Below are 21,651 nucleotides of genomic sequence, written 5' to 3' on the forward strand. Positions count from 1 at the left end.
CATTAGATCGTAGCTTTTAAGTAGGCCATGCTGCTAAGATTTGGCACTCTTCATGCTTTTTTTTGTTGCCCCTTTGGGCCCCTTCAATACACTCTGGCCTAAAGTCGTGTTACCATTGGTGGTTCCACGCTCAATGACATCTGTGCTCCTAGAGCCTTCTTTGGGTTCTTCACCAAATCCAGTGCAGTCTTCTATTCTGGCTTCTAGATCTGAGCTAGTCCTTTCTTCAACAACACCAGTCTTGATGACCCTGGAGGTCGAGCCTGTGCTTACTCTGGTGTTCAGCCTAAAACCAAATCCACTGTGACTCCGACCATGGTCACACTTAGAATATACTCCAGTGTACCCAGTGCCCATATGCTTGATTCAGACAAAACTTCCTCTTTTCGCAAGGCTTTCTTTAGACTAGAGGCTTCATAATTTTTTTGGCTTCGATTTTAATTAACTTGATAATAACGACAGGGATGATTTATCCCCACTATTATGATGATTATACATACATGCACTTGCAGAAGGCCAGTGGACTGGATACCTCCCTTGACACCGGGTTGGTTTCACCCCTTGGACTCCCAGTGGAGGAGAGTGCTTAATTTGCAATGGTGATTAAATGTGCAGCAGAAATCTTGGACTTACAGATGCCTTCAGTTGAAAATTAGTCAAATGTCCTTACTGAGGTTTTGCTCCCAGGCCTGTCCCATTGGAGACCTTTCTTCCATTTAATGAGCCAGGACTGATACCCTTATGAGCAGTTGGATGAAGCCTTGCTCTTTACCATCGGTGAACAGGAAGGTGGCTAGGTGCTAGGCGCCACTTGCCAGCGCCTGGGATCCAGACTTTCCTATGCAGTACCAGGCTCCGCAGAGCTTGGTTGTCCAATCTTCCACCAGTAAAGTCAACGATACATAACCCCTTCTGACAGGGAGTAGAAAAGGAATGAGGCGTTTGGACAGTGAATGTTCTCTTCCACCAGCTTGTCGATGCAATATGCTTCTTGGAGTGCTCTATTCATGCCCTCTGGGTCATGGCAGGTGAGATTTTGCCGGAGGTCCCAAAGGAGTTTCAGGCCTCCTTGGCTCAAACCAATCAGAACTTCTGGGATGCAACACAATATGTGAAAAGGGCTGGTCTAGATGCTATTGACTGCTTGGGGCATGTGATGGACACTAGTGTGGTACCCATTGCTATTCTGGAAAGGTGTAGGTGTCTGAAATAGATGTCTTTTTCATGTGTCCCCACCTTTTTGGCGAAAAGGCCGATTCTGCCCTCAATGCTTTGAAGAAATAAGATGAATAGCAGCTGCGCTTTCCTGAAGGGAATAATGTCCCCACTTAGCACTCCAAATGTGAAATTCAAATGATATGTTTTCTCTTTATATCCTCTTGGGTTAGTAGTAATGACGTAGTCAATAATGTCGGTTACCAAACTTCGTTTATTTCAATTAAAATCTTCAAATTTGTACTGTTAGTCAATCACACTACCATTGTTCATCTTTATGCATTTACTGAGAATCCCAATGCATTTTTGAACTTGCCCTTCATCAGGGGTATATGTCCTTAAAGGTGATCCATATCTAGTATGAAATCCAGTTACACGAACGCTGTCGTAGATGGTGCTTTCTTGAAAGTGAGTGTACGTACAGTAAATAATTATAATCAACCCATTTCTACACTTTGGAGTGTGACAGTGTATTTATTCACAGGTTCTACACCTTGAAGAAATAAAGCCACATAGTGTTCCTTGGGCCACTCCCTTCCCCCAGCCTTACAGTTTCCTCAGAGGTTTTGACCGTTTGAGACTAATCCTGAAGCCTGGTGTATGAGTCCTACCAGGCCCCACACCACCGTCACAGCAGTCTCCACAGTATTTTATGGCCAGGGATGGTGATCGAGCAGACATCATGAAGGTCACTAGGGGCACCACTTCATCCACTCAGGCCACTGCTCTAGCATTTGTCTTCAAGCATCTTTAGTTTTCAAGCATCTTTAGTTTGCAGTAGCGGCACACAGTCATTCTATGGAGGGCAGGTTCAGACCTATTCTTTCTAGATGGCAGGTCATCACATCCAACAGATAGGTCCTCCAGATTGGCCAGCAGGGTTATGCCTTTCCTTGTTGACCCACCTCAACTTTGACCCACATCAGAGTGGCTTCCAGAGGAGCACTTTTCCATCTTGCTGCAAGAGGTACAGGCTCTACTGGCAAAAGGAGCAATTGAGAAAGTGCATGCCTCAGAAGTAGGGATGGGATATTACTCCTGCTGTTTTCTTGTGCCAAAGAAGGATAAAGTCCATCTTCCTATTTTAGATTTCACCCTCTGAAGCTTTCCTTCAGAAGGACAAATTCAAAATGTTCACTCTGGCCCAAATGTTTGTCTCCCCTGGTTCTGTAGGACACATACTTTATTGTGCCTGTCCTCCAGTCCAACAGATGTCACCTGTGTTTCAAGGTCAACCAAGATCATTTTCAGCATTCAGGCTCCCCTTTGGCCTTACAAATGCTCCTCAGGTGTTCATAAAAGTGATGGTGGTGTTTGCCACATTTCTTTTGAGTTTGGAGATTCCAGTTTTCCCGTACCCGGACGACTAGGTTTTGAAGGAGTTCTCACCACTGTCACTCATTGATCACCTCTTTATGACATCTTTGGGGTTTCTCGATCAACAAGCCGGTGTCACACTTGACTCCTCCACACAGGCTTTCTTATATAGGAGCCCTTCTGGACATGGTGACATCTGTCTATCATTGAAGGTCTTCTTGCCATCCATCAAAGGAAGTCCGGTGCAGTTTCTCATACAGCACTACCGCCATGTACTGCAACAAGCCGGGCTGTGTGGGATTGGGCATGCCCGGCAGATCATGAATTGGCTTGCAACCCTAGATGGTGCATTACATTTTCTGACAGGGAGGAAATCCCTTCCTGGATCTTTTTGCCACCTGTGAGAACATACAGTGTCAAAAGTACTGCACATTGGAGTTTCCAAGAACACTCACACTCTGGCAGACACATTCAGGCTCGAGTGGAGCTATAGACTTCTGTACCCTCTTCTGCCACCGCTTCTGCCTCTCCTGCCCTGCGTTCTATAGAAGTTCAGGAATTACCAGGTCCAAGTCACCCTAATGGCTCCTGATGGGGCCAGGAGAGTGCAGTAACCGGTACTTCTGGCATTAACATCTGGCCTCCATGTGTGGAAATTAGGCATCCGCAGTTAACTACGTTCGATCTAACACTTGAAGTTGTGGATTTCATCTTTGCTACCTGGCATCCCTCTACAAGTCCATCTACAATGGGTGCTGGAACAAATTTGTAGTCTGGTGTGGAGTCCACAATATAGACCAATTTCAAGCCAAACTGTTTGCTCTACCATTTGTGTTATCTCAGGCCCAGCAAGGACTTAAGGTGGACACCATTAAAGGAAATTTGTTGGCCATTTCAGCCTTTTTTGCATTTACCATATCACCTGTCTTTGTTTAAATCACCGTTGTGATGAGGGTCATAATAGGGTTGACTGATATGTTCCCCCCCCCCCCAATTCTTTGTGATGCCTTAGTGGAATCCAAGTTTGGTCCCAGCTTTCCTAATGTGTACTCCCTTGAAGCCAAGGTAGAGCAAGTCACTTCAACCTCTGACTCTGAAACCCATTTTTCTAATCACAATTACTTCAACTTAACGCATGAGTGAGCTTCAGGCTCTCTCGACCCTAACCACATTTTTCTAGACAAACTGGTGGTGAGGACCAAGGTGAACTTTTTGCCAAAAGTCAATTCCTTTTTACGTTGAACAATCCATCTCCCTTCCAGCGTTCTTGACTCTGCTTCACCCTTTGATGCCAAAAGAGCCTGGAGCTTTCATATTTGATCACACCAAAGACCATTGTTTGAACAGTCAGCTTTTTGTGGGGCTCTCTAAGGCTAAGAAAGGTAAGGTGGTGCAGAAAAGGATTCTTTCGAGGTAGAGGGTTACCTGCGTCCGGATCTGCTACATATTGGCCAAGAAGCATTCCCCAGAAGGTCTGAGGGCTCTTTCCACCTGGGCGAAGGCTGCTACCACTACGTCAACATGTGGAATGCCTGTTCTTGACATCTACGAGGCTGTGACGTGTGTTAGCGAAGCACTGTTGCCTTGACAGCAAGGTCCGATGGGAAGTGCATTTTGCACATTCGGTTTTGCAGGACAATGTGGTCTGAGTCCTCTCTACAGACCCTCCACCTTTTGGAGTTATTGGTATGGTAACTATTCTAAACAAGCAGAATTTGCAGTTGGTAGTATCCATCGGAGGAGCCAGTTACTTATCTTTGGTAACAATCTTTCTGGTGGATACTCTATCAAACTGCAGATTCCTCACTGCCCTCCCACCTCCCCGTTCTGTGGAATAGCCTCATTTTACCATCTGAACACGGTCCCAAATTAGAGATCGGCACACTGGTACCTGTGAGAAGTTGGCCTGGTATATGATGTCCACTATTCTAGTGAGACACCTTGCACCAGTCTAATTAACCCTTATTGATGATGGTTGTAAAGTCAACCTTATAGAAAGCTATCCTAGTGGTAGCAATGGCGAGCAGTCTGCAGGCTAAGACTTCAGGAGGCGAGTTAAGCTAGTTGTTTTACCATTTATAATCTCTTGAGTACCAAATGAAAGCACACCACACAAGGTATATATCAAATATATATGTATTTAATATAAACACAACCCCTCTGCACTCTTTATGAGGTCAGAGGTAAAAGTACATTACAAGGAATTCAATTAGCATACGATAAGTTGCACAGTATACGTTTTTTCCCTAGGGGTCTCACAAACCATATACTAAAATAGTGGTATAAGAACCATGTCTGGGATCGAAAGCAGGCCTAGGGCCTGTGAAATTGCTTCGGCTACTCAGAAAAACCAAAGGTTAGGATGCAGGAGGCCCACGGGAGTTGCGTGCGGTGTCTAAACACAGCTGCGTGTTACCATTGACTTTCTATGGGAAACGAACAAGTTACAAATTTACAATTTAAGGACACTTCTAGAATAACTACGATGGAACCCTTTTAGACTTAGACGGCCAATACCCTCGAGACTACCAGAGTACTCGTGTTACCTCACCCACGGAAGCCGGGTGCATAGGTGTCTTTTGGTGTCGGGTTTCGTCGTCAATTTCAATGGAGATCTGCAAAGAAGTGCTGCAGGCGACCAGAGGAAAGGTGTCCGGGTGGATCCAAGGGTGGATCGGAGATCTGAAGAACCTGAAAGCAGAAGGGACAGAGTCTGGGTCACTTGCCAGTGACCAGGATGTCGATGGGAAGCTGCCAGCCAATGTCGGTGATTTCAGGTGAAAAGGTGAAGTCTGTCTCTTCAGCCATGAGGTCCAGGAGGCGTCGACGACGACCAGGAGCTGGATTCGAGCTGTCCCACGAAGGATCTAGTTGACTGCGGTGTCGGTATCCGGATTGGACCCAACAAGCCTTGGCAAACGCAATCCACACAAGATGTCGAGATTGGCTTCGGTGCAGACCAGCAAGGTCTGAGGAACTTCTCCTTTGCAGAGAAGTTGGAGCAAGCCTGGAGCAACCAAGAAAGCAAGTTAAATCAAAGGATTGTCTTCTTGGGGCTCACTAGCCAACGGACTAGGAACCGCGAAGACGCGTCGAGCTCAAATGCACAAAGTGGGCCCACGGGACACTCGTGGAGTGTGGGCCTCTGAGCTTCGGTGCAAAAGGTGCTCGGGACTGGGGCTTCAAGCACCCCAATGCACAACTTCGGGATACCTCGGGAAGTAGGTGCAGTTTGCAAAATGTAGGATGTCCAGGAGTTCCAGTCCCACGTCTCTCGTGTCAGCTACGGGTCTCAGCTTTGCTGGGAGCTCGGGTCAGCTTCAGAGATGTCTGGAAGTCTGTGTCTTGTGTCACAGATTCTTCGGGATCCGGCGGGAGCCTCGAAAATGCAGACCGGCAAAGATGCAGTTGGTGCCTGTTTGAACAGGGTGGTCACTCCTTGACCACAAGGGAGATTTCTTCCGTCTTCCAGTCGATATGGAATGTCGCAGGTCCAAGATATATGTTGCAGAGTTTCGTCCAGGGTAATCTAAAGTCCTAGGGACTGGGGTTCTATACTTATAGTAAGTTTAGGGGTTGGACTAACTCTAAGGTCCCTCCTATGGGTGGACCTGGGGAGAGGGTGGTTACACCCCTTTCCCTTTGTCCAGTTTCGCGCCAGAGCTGGGGCTGAGTGCCCCAGCAACCGGTTTGAACTGGGAAATGCATGGAGCACCTTGTGGGCCCCAGGCAGTGCCTGAAAAGCATTCACTGAATGCAACCCCCCCTCCCCAATACACTAAAGCCTGTCTGGGGAGGTGCAGGAAACCTATTGTCCAGGCCTCCCCTGCCAGAGTTTCATCCAGCAGCAGGAGGGCAGACTCGTGTCTGGGACAGCAGCATCCATTTTGTGATGCTGGGGCTCTGTTTACCTTTAACTAGGTTTACCAGTAACTACATGTCTTCTCCCTCTAGAAGGGTGGAATGCTACCCTCGCCACCAGGACTGGTGTGGGGGTAGTATTCCAAAGTGTATGACACCTTACACAACATGTTTTGATAAAGCCAAACCAAAGTTAGCATTAACCGCGAGGATTATAAAGCACTTAAGGCTATATCATAGAACATAAATTAAACAAAAGGTGGTTCTGTCGGGTTTTAGCGAACAACAGCGTTGGTGACACAGCTATAAATGCAGTTTAGGTTCAAAGCCTCTGACACAAAAACAACAAGCTTAATGAATAAAGCATGCAGGCATCGATTGTTTCAACGTACTTAATAAATAAGACATGGGTAAACCAAAATTGCATTAATCAAATGTTTATCCCAAAATTACTTCATTCATTAGTACATAAAGTATCTTAATACGGACTGTCAATAACAATACAGAATGAGGAAAGTGACACAAATACAAAGAATTCAGGTAGTGAATATTATATACAGTGCAGACATACATATATGTACTGGTGGTGAAATCAAATACAAAATAGGCCAGAAACTTGTTACACAAACAAGAAGTTCTATCTATCAAAGTATAGAGTCTTGTCGATGCTGGACCTAATCTAAAGCGTCACGTTTCGACCCTGAAGTGCCCCAGTTGGAGGTCACGGCGGGTCTTTCTCAAGACAGGCGGAGGGGATGACAGTCTGAAAATAAATTAAGCAATGTGTCAGAGGTGCTAGATGCAGCATGATAAATGGATGCATTTGTAGGGTTATCAATACTCACCCTACTGAAGGCCGGTTACTTAGCCAGGACGGGATGGGAGTGGCACAATGGCCTCAAATCTGTGGAACAGGAGCAGTCCCAGATTAATTACTTCAAGTGTTTGAGCGTGCCCATTGCCTGAATGGCGAGTGTGAGTACACTGTTCCGTGAAATCCAGGGATTTGTATACCGTGTGTGGGTGCCTGTTCCCTGAATGGTACAGTTCAGTGATCTGGAGTTAAAATTCAAGTTTAAGTACGTGCCGTCAAGTGACTCGGTGAGGCAGGGTTGAAAGATAATTAATATACGAGCAATCGACTGACTCAGGCAGGGGGGGGGGTGAAAAACTGGCGTGCGTTTAGTTGTGGCCGGTGCAGATGGAAACTCGGCTAGAGGTCGTGCATAACCATAAAGTGACTAGAGAAAACGTCCAGGTGTCATACAGTGATCTATAGTAATATCGAAATGAGCTTAAAAAGTGATCGTGGTGGATCCGTTTTAAGAAACGAAACGTGAACCGAGACGATTGCTGTCGTGACACGAAAAAGTTAGTGCCGTGCATCAAGGGCTGTGAAGGCGTCTGGTCTGAAATCTGGTTTAATCGGGTTCCCATTTCAAAACGTAACCTTGTTACCGTGTCAAAATCTGAAAGTATGCCATGAGGTCACTAGTTGCCCGGCATTCCCTGGTGATCTTTTAATTATTTTAATCCTTCCACATGACGATCACCTTTCACAAGCACTCCTGTCCGTCACTCGATGACGCACTCACGCAACCTGCGAGTTACAATGCAGGAAGCTGTTACCTAGCAACCCACTGGCGTCTCCATCGACGTGCACGCGTCCTCGCGGCCACGTCGGTTTCCAGATTTAACCGGGTTTCTCATTTCCGGCCCCTGCCTAACTCAGAGTAGGTCTAGGATGGGACGCTTGCCCTCCTAGCTGTCTAACGGATTCGTTTGAATACGACAAGGTAAGATTAGCGAGACGCCTTCACAGCCCTTGATGCACGGCACTAACTTTTTCGTGTCACGACAGCAATCGTCTCGGCTCACGTTTCGTTTCTTAAAACGGATCCACCACGATCACTTTTTAAGCTCATTTCGATATTACTATAGATCACTGTATGACACCTGGACGTTTTCTCTAGTCACTTTATGGTCATGCACGACCTCTAGCCGAGTTGCCATCTGCACCGGCCACAACTAAACGCACGCCAGTTTTTCAACCCCCCCCCCTGCCTGAGTCAGTCGATTGCTCGTATATTAATTATCTTTCAACCCTGCCTCACCGAGTCACTCGACGGCACGTACTTAAACTTGAATTTTAACTCCAGATCACTGAACTGTACCATTCAGGGAACAGGCACCCACACACGGTATAAAAATCCCTGGATTTCACGGAACGGTGTACTCACACTCGCCATTCAGGCAATGGGCACGCTCAAACACTTGAAGTAATTAATCTGGGACTGCTCCTGTTCCACAGATTTTAGGCCATTGTGCCACTCCCATCCCGTCCTGGCTAAGTAACCGGCCTTCAGTAGGGTGAGTATTGATAACCCTACAGATGCATCCATTTATCATGCTGCATCTAGCGCCTCTTTGACACATTGCTTAATTTATTTTCAGACTGTCATCCCCTCCGCCTGTCTTCAGAAAGACCCGCCGTGACCTCCAACTGGGGCACTTCAGGGTCGAAACTTCGACGCTTTATATTAGGTCCAGCATCGACAAGACTCTATACTTTGATAGATAGAACTTCTTGTTTGTGTAACAAGTTTCTAGCCTATTTTGTATTTTATTTCACCACCAGTACATATATGTATGTCTGCACTGTATATAATATTCACTACCTGAATTCTTTGTATTTGTGTCACTTTCCTCATTCTGTATTGTTATTGACAGTCCGTATTAAGATACTTTATGTACTAATGAATGAAGTAATTTTGGGATAAACATTTGATTAATGCAATTTTGGTTTACCCATGTCTTATTTATAAAGTACGTTGAAACAATCGATGCCTGCATGCTTTATTCATTAAGCTTGTTGTTTTTGTTTCAGAGGCTTTGAACCTAAACTGCATTTATAGCTGTCACCAACGCTGTTGTTCGCTAAAACCCGACAGAACCACCTTTTGTTTAATTTACGTACTTACCCAGGTTCTGAGGGACACAGGGTCACCCCTTTTCGTTTAATTATATCATAGAACAGCTATAAGGAGATGGTTCCGAAAGCTGCAGAGGGGCTCAGCTCATGCTAGGGCACCCTCTCACACAAAACCAAGCACTCTGCCTCCAGGATTGTTAAGGCCTGCCATAGGGGTGACTTATAGGTTACTATGTGTCTATATATATATATATATATATGGGTATAGGTATACAATATCTAAGTAAGGGATGATTACACCACCTTCCCCAGCTGCAAGGGCAGACCTACCTGTGGTGTCAGTTTGGAAGGCTAACCAGGGTTGGCATAATACATGGTGCAGCCCCTGGTAGGCCTTGGATGCACCTATGCCCTGGGTACCTATGGTACACTATACAGATGCTCACAAGGGTGACCCAGTAACCAATCTGGTAAGCAAATAAAAAGTGCATGGTATCAATTTAGAGAGAGTACAGCTAGGCTGTGGGTCTAATTAGCAGGACCACAGCCATGCTAAAGTCGAAAAACCAGTGCAGCACAGCAAAATGTGGTGGTAACCATAGGAAGCAGACCCTACTCTCCTACAGTACCAACAATTGTTTTGTGCTTCACATCTAATGGTGAGGAAAGAGTCTACTCAAGAAACTGACATTGGTGCAGAGGGGTGGACCTTATATGCAACTTCAGTCTCTCACTTCTGGGGTGAAACAAGGCCTGCACGGTGTTGCGCAGCACCTCCAGGTGGCACGCAAGAGCAATGCTGTGAAAACTTCGGGATCCAGTCCGATTCCTGGGGAATATTCTAAAGATGAGGAATCAACAATTAGAGTATCCACCAGAAATAGCGTTACCAGCGGCTAGTGACTAGTTATTTTAAGCATTAGGGATTGTTGCTGCAGTCTCAGCAGCCACAATACTATGATGACATAGTCAGATGAGGGTCCAACCACTTCTACAGTGAACTTTATGCTTGCACACCACAATTCTTTTGTTTTTCTCACGCTCATTAGCAGTGGGGAACACATTGACAATAATTTAGCAAAGCTGAGAGGAAATAGGCTGTGAACACTGACACCTTTTCATGTTTAAACCATTGGTATCCATAGTTTATCTGTACAATGTCAACTGTAAGAGACAATGGTTTATCCATTTTACCATGCTTGTGACTGGCAGCTCCTCCAGTCCCTCAGAGAGGGATATTTCCTGACATTCTTAAAGGCTCACATCTGACCCTCTCCTTCAGCCCTCATTCTGGCATTTTCAACAACAAGTGAGATATCTTGTGTTGAAAGGAGCTATTCCCATGCTTAGCAAGCACATTAAAAAAGGATGTTGTGTCAGATATTTTATGCTGCCCTTGAAGGATGGGGACTTGCAACCAAACTGGAATCTGAGATCTTTTAATACATTTCTCAAACTGGAAACATTCAAGACTGTAGGAGGATGGATATCTGACTATGGTTACCCCCTAGTGTTTAGCTGGTTTTCGACTTAGTTGGCCTGGGATCCTGCTGATCAGGGCCCCAGGCTATCTGCTCTCACTGTAAAATGGACTCTATGTACTTTAGGTACATCTCCAATTGTATATTTGATCACCTTGTGAGCCCCTGTATAGTGTACCATAGGTACCCAGGGCATACGTGCATCCAAGGCCTACCAGGGGCTGCAGCATGAATTATGCCACCCCTGGCTGGCCATCCAAATTGACACAACTGGCTGATCACTCAGCTGGGGCAAGGTCGTGTAATCACCCCTTGCTTAGATATAGTATTCCTATACCTAACCTTATATATAGACACATATGCACCTATAAGTCACTCCTATGGCAGGCCTTAACAATCCTGAAGGCAGAGTGCATGGTTTTATGTGAGATGAGGCTCTAGCATGAGCTGAGCCTGTCTGCAGCTTTCTGAACCATCTCCTTACAGCTGTTCTATGATATAACCATACCATATACTCTTAAGTGCATTATAATCCTCGCGGTTATTGCTAACTTTGGTTTGGCTGTATCAAAACATGTCGTGTAAGGTGTCATACGCTTTGGAATACTACCCCCTCGCCAGTTCTGGCGACGGGGGTAGCATTCCACCCTTCTAGAGGGAGAAGACATGTTGTTCTTGTTAAACCCGGTTAAAGTTAACCAGAGCCTCAGCATCACAAAATGGATGCTGCTGCCACATACACAAGTCTGACCTCCTGCTGCTGGGAGTCCTTCCAGCGAGGGAGGCTTGGACAATAGATTTCCTGCCTTGGGAGGTGCTAGCACCACACCAGACAGGCCTTAGTGTATTGGGGAAGGGAGGGCTGAATGAAATGACACTGCCTGGGGCACTCAAGGTGCTCCATGCATAGTCCGGGTGAAACCAGTTGCTGAGGCACTCCAGCCCCAGCGCGAAACTGGACAAAGGGAAAGGGATGTAACCACCCCCTTCCCTGGTCCCACACATAGGAGGTACCTAGCAGGTAATCCAGCCCCTTTGATTAGTATAAAGGTAGGAGCTGAGTCAAGAGACTTTAGATTTGTCCTGAACTGAAACTTGAAACGAAAATCTGGACCTTCGACATTCTACTGCAACTAGAAGACTGAAGAATCTCCCTTGTGGTCAAGGAGTGACCACCCTGTGCAAACAGGCACCATCAAGCGATCTGCGGTTTGCTTTGTCGACGCTCCCGCCGGAGCCTGAGCACAGAGCCCGACAAGACCTGGACTTCCAGGCTTCTTTGACCCCGATCCACAGCCACAGCAAAGCTGAGACCCGTGGAGGCGACGAGAGACGTGGGACCGGACATCTTGGAAAATCTGCTCTTTGCTACTTGTGCAGCTTCCGAGGCACCCTCGAAGTTGTGCATTGGGGATTGAGAAGCCCCAGCCCGAGCACCTTTTGCACCAACGCACAGCCCCCCACACTCACCGAGTGTCGCGTGGGGCCTGCTAGTACTTTTGTGCTCGACGCGTCTGTCCGGTCACTTGCCCGTTGGCTAGTGGCCTCTGTGACGACAAACCCTTGAATTTGCACCGCCTGCCTGGTTGCTCCAGGCTTGCTCCTGCTTCCCTGAAAAGGAGAAGCCCCCAGACCTTGCTGGTCTGAACAGAAGCCCATCTTCGATTCCTGTGTGGGTTGCATTTGCCAAGACCTGTTGACTCCAATCCGGAAGCCGACACCGCCGACAGCGAGATCCTTCGTGGGACAGTCCGTATCCAGCGCCTGGTCGTCGTCGACGCCTCCTGGTCCACGAGGCTGCAGAGACAAGCTTCGCATCTTCACCTGATCGCACCCGAATTCGCCTAGTTCCTTCCTGGTCACTGGCTAGTGACCCAGACTCTGTCCCCTCTGCTTTCAGGTACTCTTCATCCTCGATCCGCCCTTAGATCCAACCGGACACTTCTCTCCTGGTCGCCTGCAGCATCTTTTTACAGGTCTCCATAGGATTCAGCGTCGAAACCCGACACAATTTGACACCTATGCACCCGGCTCCTGTGCGTGAGGTAACGCAAGTACTCCGGTGCTCCTGTGGCTATTCACTATCCCAGTGTCCTAATTTTAAGTAGCTTTCTCCTAGTCCATCCGGAAGTGTCCTAAATCAATTAGTTTCTGACTCTTACGTTCCCATTGTATCCCTATGGTAACTCGCGTGTGTGTTTAGACACTGCACACGCATCCCGTGGGCCTCCTGCTTCCTTACTCTCGTTAGCTCAGCGTAGCCCCAGCAATTCCCTAGGCCCTAGGCCTATTCTCTGTTCGTGACGTGGTTCTTATACCACTATTTTAGTATATGGTTTGCAACGCCCCTAGGGCTCGGCTGTATTTTGTGCAACTTATTATATGATAATTGAGTAACTTGTTATGTGCTTTAGCCTCTGACCTCATAAAGAGTTCAGAGGGGTGTGTTATTAATAAATACATATATATTTTATATATAACCTGTGTGGTGTCCTTTCATTTGGTATTCAAGGGGGTTACATATGGTAAAACAGCTGGCTTCACATGCTCTCTGAAGTTTTAGCCTAAGACTGCTTTGTCCATGGATAGTGGTGTGGCGCCGCGGCCAGGGCGACTGACGCTGGAATCTGGGGACCACGGTTCGATCCCCGGCTCCGGCGACAGGTTAGCCCAGCACCATGTGACTCTGGGCAATAGCTCGCTTAATCTTCCCGACGGCCCCCAGCGCCTAGAGACCCTTACGGGTGATTGTGCGCTTTACAAATGTGGACTTTACTTTACTTTACTTTATAAGGTTGACTATACAACCATCACCATAAGGGTTGTTTGGACTGATACAGGGTGCCCACTAGAATAGTGGACATCACATATCCGTCCAACTTCTCACAAAGACGTTCAGCTTGTCTCTGATATTGCAGACCTTGGACCTGGAGGACTGGTTATAGTGCTTGGATCTCCAGGGTGCCTAATTACATATTCCCAACAAGGAAGTGTCTCTGGAAGCTCCACTGCTTCATAGTGGATTGAATGCTTAGTTGTTACCAATTCTGCCTTTCATCACCACCGCACTTTTCAACAAGATCCTTTTTTCTGTGCCTGCCTTCCTGAAATCAGGCATACAAAATATTCTCACAGCTAGATCATTTGCTAATGAAAGGGAAGAATTTGGGTTCGATGGAGAAACATCTGCAAGACACCTGTATCCTGTTGACCTGGTCTTCTCACAGAATTTCACCAAATAATTTTTACTCTTTAGCTATACCTCCACTGTACACATTGAAGGAGGGCATCTTCTTTCAGACAGAGGGCGCAGATCATTCAGTTCTCCTGTTACTTCCACTTTACCAGTGGCAAATCCAACCTTCCTCTCTGACTTTCCACCTCCTGGTGGATCAGTTGACTTCATTTTCTAGTCAAGTTGTAAATGACATATATTAAATGGGAGCTGAGATTATAGTGTCATGAAGTAATTGATAAACCTGATGTAAGAGGAACAAATGTCTTCATGATTGATGCATCCCTTGCCAGTTAAATTGTCCACCTTGAACGAATTGTCAATCAGCAGGAGTAGTCTTGGTATATACAAAAGCAACCTGGCAACTTGCTGCAGCTCACAGCAGTTGATGTGGCACTCCTTCCACCTCTAGAATAGGGGAATGAAGATTAAACACTACCACAATGCACTAAATCAATGAGGGCATGTGTGGTTGAGGCATCTATGTAAAGAGACTCAGGAGACCTAATTTCTGCCGTGGAGCCTAGTCACCCTTTCTCTAACACCTCTTGGTAGGAAAGGCAAGTTCTACATTTAACAGAAATTGTATAGTGCTCATTCACTTGTAAGGTATCTTCTCTCTGGGTAGAACAATTACCCAAACATCTTTGTGATTGAAATTATAGAGCTAATCATGTGGAAACAAACAGGCCATCAAGCATTTCTTAAAGACAAGGTGTTAGTCTTCAGGTAGATGGAATACGCATCAAAAAAATTTAACACACATACACTCGTGGTAGGTACCATACTAAATGCTTAATATGTTGCTTTTAGATACTTTAAAGCTAATTGAAATTTCGTTAACTTGAACTTTTGTATGTTTTATTTATTCACTAGGTAGAGGCACTGTGGGATAAAATTATTTAATTAATTATTAATTATCATATTATTATCATATTATTTAAGCATAATATTTGTATGTGATGTGTAATTTCTATCAGTGCAAACATGTGTTCTATTAGTGCAAAAATGTGTTGTTCTATTATTGGAAACATTGTATCGAATACTGAAAAAATAAAATACTGTTTGAATCTCTGCTTATATTTTACAGGGGTTAGAAGTTATTGGGTGTGTCACAAAAAGCTACATTGAAAAGTCTTCAGCAGTGGTATCCCTCTTCTCTTTGCCTATAATTGAAGAAGAAATTAAAAACCCGAAACTGCACCAGAACACACTACTTTTTTACGAGCCCACAATTGATTGTACAATAAAACTTGGCAGAGTATTCCCATCAGAATTGAACTGGAATAAATGGCTGAATCTCATCCCTGTTTAAGAAGTAACTGTATATAACTCCTTTTAACTTGAAAGCAGAGAATTCTAAAGAATCTTTGTGGGGGGGTTTTGTAAATGGTAACGTTTTTTATTTTGCTCAGCATTGGCTTTAAGTACATTGTCTGCTAATTTATTTTCAAATTGCCATTGGCTCCACTCTTGCAAAATAAATATTTTTAGATTGATTGGGCAAGTTTCCATTTGCTTAATGTGTGTGTGCTTTTTATTTGTCGCGAAAACACCAGAGGATTAAAACAGAAATCCATTCCTGAGCAGCTAGCCTTCCTATCTGTATAGAGGGACTAACTGGGCAGATAAGAAGGTGCTATAGGAAAGGGGAACAAGGACGTCACTGGAGCGTTTTCCGAAAAGTTGCAAGTCAAAAGACAAATGACTAACTTTGTCTCAGTTGTTAAACTAAACACTCATTTACATATCACATGGAAGCACTCTCAATACTTCATTTTCTGCAGTCTAGATACTGAAATAAGGGTAGTCATAAAGTGAATCCAAACAACTCTATTGGAACATTATAGTCCAAAGTCCTTATTATTATGGTTTTTGAAGCGCTGCACTGGTTCCGACTGAAGCAAACGACCAATCCAAAACTCTGCGTATCCTCTTAAAAGCCTTGGGGTTTAAAACGGAATGCACAGTACAAATACTCCCCAAGCCGCCATCTTAGATCTTGTAATTCTTTTTTTATCCATTGACAGTGCTAAATAAGCATTCCTAGGGCATTATTGTTCACATTTGCATATATAATGCATATTTTGTATATTCACTACTCATAAGTGCACGGACCCTGAATCTCAGGCTTTAAAATAAATGCATTTTTTTCCTCTCTTGTGTAAGCTGATGGAATGTTTTGTGTATTTCCAAAATTGCCTTATTGTCTACTACTTCAGCCTAGGAAACTACCATTTACTCGGAGCACTGTAGTGTTAGGCTTCAGGCCCTGCGCAGGCCGCGCTGCATAAACAATGTGAGAAGTTAGCCTGGCATATGTTGTCCACTATTCTAGTCAGCACCTTGCACCAGTCTAAACGACCCTTATGACGGTGGTTGTAAAGTCAACCTTATAGATCAGCTATCCTAGTGATAGCATGGACCAGCAGTCTTAGGCTAAAACTTCAGAGAGCATGTGGAGCCAGCTGTTTTACCATATATAATCCCTTGAATACCAAATGAAAGGACACCACACAAGGTATATATCAAATATATATGTATTTATTACTAACACAACCCCTCTGCACTCTTTATGAGGTCAGAGTTCAAGATACGTTACAAGTTACTCATTTAGCATACTGTAAGTTGCACAAATACAATTCTGCCCTGGGGGCCTCACGAACCATATCCTAAGTAAGTGGTAGAAGAACCACTTCAGGAATAGTGAGTAGGCCTAGGGAATCGCTAGGGCTACACTACAGAACCAAAGGTTAGGAAGTAGGAGACCCACGGGAGACGCGTGCAGTGTGGGAACACAGTCGCGAGTTACCATAGAGTTATAATGGGAACGTAAAAGTTACAAAGTAGTAGATTAAGGACACTTCCGGATGGACTACGGTATAACCTTGTTAAACTAGGACACTTCGAGAGTCAACACCCATGGGAGCACCGGAGTACTCGAGTTAACTCACCCAGGGAAGCCGGGTGCATAGGTGTCTTTTCGTGTCTGGTTTCGTCGCTGTTTCCTATGGAGAGCTGCAAAGAAGTGCTGCAGGCGACCAGGAGCAAAGTGTCTGGGTGGATCCAAGGGTGGATCGAAGATGAGCAGAACCTGAAAGCAGAGGGGACAGAGTCTGGGTCACTAGCCAGTGACCAGGAAGGAACCAGGCGATGTCGAGATGCATTCAGGTGAAGAGGTGAAGCTTGTCTCTGCAGCCACGAGGACCAGGAGGCGTCGACAACGACCACGAGCTGGATTCGAGCTGTCCCACGAAGGATCTAGATGTCTGCGGTGTCGGTATCCGGATTGGGCCCAACAAGCCTTGGCAAACGCAATCCATGCAGGAAGGGAAGATTGGCTTCAGGTCAGACCAGCAAGGTCTAGGGAGCTTCTCCTTCGCAGGGAAGCTGAAGCAAACCCGGAGCAACCAGGCAAGCGGTGTAGGCTCAGGCCTCACGTGGCACTCGTGGAGTGTGGAGGGCTGAGCTTCGGTGCAAATGCTGCTCGGGTATAGGGCTTCTCAAACACCAATGCACAACTTCGAGGGTACCTCAGAAGCTGCACGGTTAGCAAAGAGCAGGTAGTCCAGGGTGTCCGGTCCCACGTCTCTCGTGTCCGCCACGGGTCTCAGCTTTGATGTGGATCGGAGTCAGAGAAGTCTGGAAGTCCAGTTCCTGAGTTGCTGAGTCTTCGAGTTCCGGCAGGAGCGTCGACAAAGCAAACCGGCAAGTTACTGGTGGTGCCTGTTTGCACAGGGTGGTCACAACTTGACCACAAGGGAGATGTCTTCAGTCTTCTAGTCGATATAGAAAGTCAAAGGTCCAAGAGTTCCTTTTCAGAGTTTCAGTCCAGGATAATCTAATGTCTCTAGAGACAGCTCCTATCTTTATACTAATCTAAGGGGCTGGATTACGTGCTAGGTCCCTCCTATGGGTGGACCCTGAGAAGGGGGTGGTTACACCCCTTTCTCTTTGTCCAGTTTCGCACCAGAGCGGGGGCTGGAGTGCCCCAGCAACTGGTTTGAACCGGGCTATGCATGGAGCAGCTTGTGTGCCCCAGGCAGTGTCTCATTTTGCAGCCCTCCCTGCCCCAATATACTAAAAGCCTGTCTGGGGAGGTGCTAGCACCTCCCAAGGCAGGAAGCCTATTGTCCAGACCTCCCCTGCCAGAGTTTCGTCCAGCAGCAGGAGGTCAGACTCGTGTCTGTGGCAGCAGCATCCATTTTGTGATGCTGAGGCTCTGTTTAACTTTAACCGGGTAAAGCTACAACTACATGTCTTCTCCCTCTAGAAGGGTGGAATGCTACCCTCGCCGCCAGAACTGGCGGTGAGGGGGGGGGGGGGGTAGTATTCCAAAGTGTTTGACACCTTACACGACATGTTTTGATAAAACCAAACCAAAGTTAGCATTAACCGCGAGGATTATAATGCACTTAAGAGTATATGGTATGGCTATATCATAGAACAGCTATAAGGACATGGTTCCGAAAGCTGCAGAGGGGTTCAGCTCATGCTAGAGCACCCTCTCACACAAAACCAAGCACTCTGCCTTCAGGATTGTCAAGGCCTGCCATAGGAGTGACTTATAGGTATATATGTGTCTATATATTAGGGTAGATATAGGTATACTATATCTAAGCAAGGGGTGATTACACCACCTTGCCCAAGCTGAGTGATCAGCCTGTGGTGTCAGTTTGAATGGCCAGCCAGGGGTGGCATAATACATGCTGCAGCCCCTGGTAGGCCTTTGATGCACCTATACCCTGGGTACCAATGGTACAGTATACAGGGGCACACAAAGGAGACCCAATTCCCAATTAGGTATGTACCTAAAGTACATGGTATCAATTTAGAGAGGGAACAGCTGGGCTGTGGGTCTGATTAGCAGGCCCACAGCCACACTAAAGTCGAAAAACCAGAAAATCACGGCACAAAGTGGGGGTGACCATAGGAAGCAGACCCTACTCTCCTACACAACCCCCCCCCCCCCCACACGCAGGGACATTAAACTAACCTTGACCAGTTGAGTCTTCATGTTCTAAGTGGAAATATCTGGAGAGTCCATCTGCATTGGCATGGTCAGTCCCAGGTTTATGTTCCACTGTAAAGTCCATCCCCTGTAGGGAAATGGACCACCTAAGCAGTTTGGGATTTTCACCCTTCATCCGATTTAGTCACAAGAGGGGCTTTTGGTCTGTCTGAATCTTGAAGTGAGTACCAAACAAGTATGGCCTCAGCTTCTTCAGGGCCCAAACCACAGCAAAGGCCTCCCTCTCAATAACTGACCAACGTTTCTCTCTAGGGGTCAGCCTTCTGCTAATAAAAGCAATGGGCTGGTCTTGACCATCTTTATTCAATTGTTAAAGAACAGCTCCCACACCCAACTCAGAAGCATCTGTTTGGACAATGAATTCTTTGGAGTAATGTGGACTTTGCAGAATAGGTGCAGTGCACATGGCCTGCTTCAGGTCATCAAATGCCTTTTGACAGTTTACTGTCCACTGAACTTTCTTTGGCATTTTCTTTGAGGTGAGGTCATTAAGAGGAGTCACAATGGACCCATTGTTCTTAACAAACTTCCTGCAGTAACCAGACAGGCCCAAGAAAGCTCTGACCTGTGTCTGGGTGGCCCAGGTACACAACCTTTCTCTGCCCTATCTGGCACTTGGTAGCCTTGATAGTTAGGCCTGCCTTTTGCAGGGCCTCCAAAACATTCTTTAGGTGGATCGGGTGATCTTCCCAGGTGGAGCTAAAGACAGCAATATCATCTAGATAGTATTGGGTGGGCATCTGCCCTAGTGACAGCATTGAGACCTCTGTAGTCCACACTAAACATCATCTCTCTCTTACCATCTTGGGTGTGAGGATCTGAAAGGGACACGTTAGTGTATCCGGAATTTTTTTGCGTAGCAGTACCCATGCGCGTCGGTAAGCTTCGTCCGCGGCTCTGCGTCCGTCGTCGGCGCCGTGATGACGTCGTCGGAGTACTTAGACGCCAGCTCCGTGTGCTGACGTCAGTTCTTCTTTTTTCCGCGCCAGCTAGCGCAGTTCTGGAAAAAGTTGTACCCTAGTCATTTTTTGACTAACCTTTTGAGATCCTTTTTGATCTATTTTCGAAGTCTATTCGACTCCGACGGTGCCGGTACGGATGCCCGGGTTCAAGCCCTACGCCGACTGCAACCGACTGATGTCAGTTACCGACCCCCATCGCCGGTGTCTTCACTGTCTGGGCCCAGACCATGACGACAAGTCCTGCTCCGACTGCCGGGCCCTGACGTCCAAGGCTAGACTGGAGCGGTCCCGTAAGCGACTCGAGCTTCGCAGTCCGCCCCGCGCCGCTCGAGGTCCCGGTCCGAAAGGAGGTCGAGGGACCGGTCACGGAGCCGGAGCCACCACAGTTCCGGGAGTCGTCATCGGTCTTCGGGCTCGAAGTCCTCAGGTAAGAGGCACAAGAAGTCGAAGAGGCATCATCGCTCTTTTGACTCCCCCCGATGCTCGCGCGACGCGGTTAGGGTTCGGGCGACACCGCCCACACGGCTCCGCTGGAGCCGCAGGTGTCGCGGCCTGCTCCACACCCGCCGGTCTCTGGGCAGGACGCGACGCCGGGGGAGATTGCAGACTTCCTCATGGCCATAAGGGGGCTCGCTCCTCCGTCGGGTTCCGCAGCGCCTTCGGGCCAAGCGGCTCCGACTTGGTCCCCACGCGGGCCGGGTGCTTCGGCATCGGCGCCGTCGGGTGCTTCGGCGTCGGGGACTTTGGTCCTGACGCCGCAGGGCCCCTCTGGGTCCGGTTCCGGGTTGCCGCCTGGCGACCTCACCACCTCTCCGGCGTCGGCCCCACGGGTGTAGCCCCAGGCGCCGTCCCAGGACGACGTCGTCCCTGGTCCTGCCCTCGATTCGGGTCCGGCGCCGGAGCAGCGCCGCTCTCGACGCCGATGGGAGAATTTTATTTCTATGACCCGACCCCATCTTTTGAGCCTGAGTACCAGGCGGTGGGTGATGAGGAGGATTGGGAGGGGTCTAAGGACCCTCTGGCACGTGAGTGTCAGTCTTCTGAGGACTGGACAGGAGAGCTTGGGAACGCCAGTGGTCTGGACACTTCACCTGACACTGGTTTTGTCTCCCCTCCTAGCGTGGCTACGGCTGAGGGGGCTGCTTATAGCGTGGTGCTGATGAGGACGGCCAAGGCTCTGGGCCTTGAGCTCCCCATCGCGGCCGTGAGGACAAACCTCCTCACTGAGGTCCTTAAACCGCAGTCAAGCTCGGCCGAGCCTCTGCTGCCGTTTAATGAGGCCTTGTCAGACGTTCTTTTGGGCACTTGGTCCAGGCCCGCCACAGGGCAGCCTGTGGATAGGAACGTGGCCAGACGCCACCGCCCGGCTCCGGGTGACCCTTGCTTTCTGTCTACCCACCCCACCCCTGAGAGCCTGGTTATCAAGGCCTCCAATTCCCAGACCGCAGTCCCGTCGGCTCCCCCCGACCGGGAATCCAAGAGGTACGAGAATTACGAGAAGAAGGTATTCTCCCTGAGTTTGGGATTGCGGTCAGTCAATACCACGTGCCTCTTGTGCCGCTACACCCACTCTCTGTGGGACACGGTCGCGGCCGTGCTGCCAGAATGCCCGGTGG

The 21,651-nt window shown here is 47.4% G+C and overlaps 1 protein-coding gene across 4 annotated transcripts in view; it reads left to right on the forward strand.

Annotated features, from left to right (window-relative positions):
• GTF3C1 (general transcription factor IIIC subunit 1) overlaps window positions 1–15,541 on the forward strand; it is a 2,559,884-nt gene extending 2,544,343 nt beyond the window's left edge. For all 4 annotated transcript variants that reach the window (XM_078662887.1, XM_078662886.1, XM_078662885.1 and 1 more), the window contains exon 37: window positions 15,132–15,541. In XM_078662887.1, coding sequence (XP_078519013.1) covers window positions 15,132–15,356 — 225 coding nt within the window. In that variant the 3' untranslated portion in view covers window positions 15,357–15,541. The remainder of the gene's footprint in view (window positions 1–15,131) is intronic.
• Window positions 15,542–21,651: the final 6,110 nt, after the last annotated feature.

This window comes from Lissotriton helveticus, chromosome 10 (assembly GCF_964261635.1).
Source record: "Lissotriton helveticus chromosome 10, aLisHel1.1, whole genome shotgun sequence".
Taxonomy (NCBI): Eukaryota; Metazoa; Chordata; class Amphibia; order Caudata; family Salamandridae; genus Lissotriton; species Lissotriton helveticus.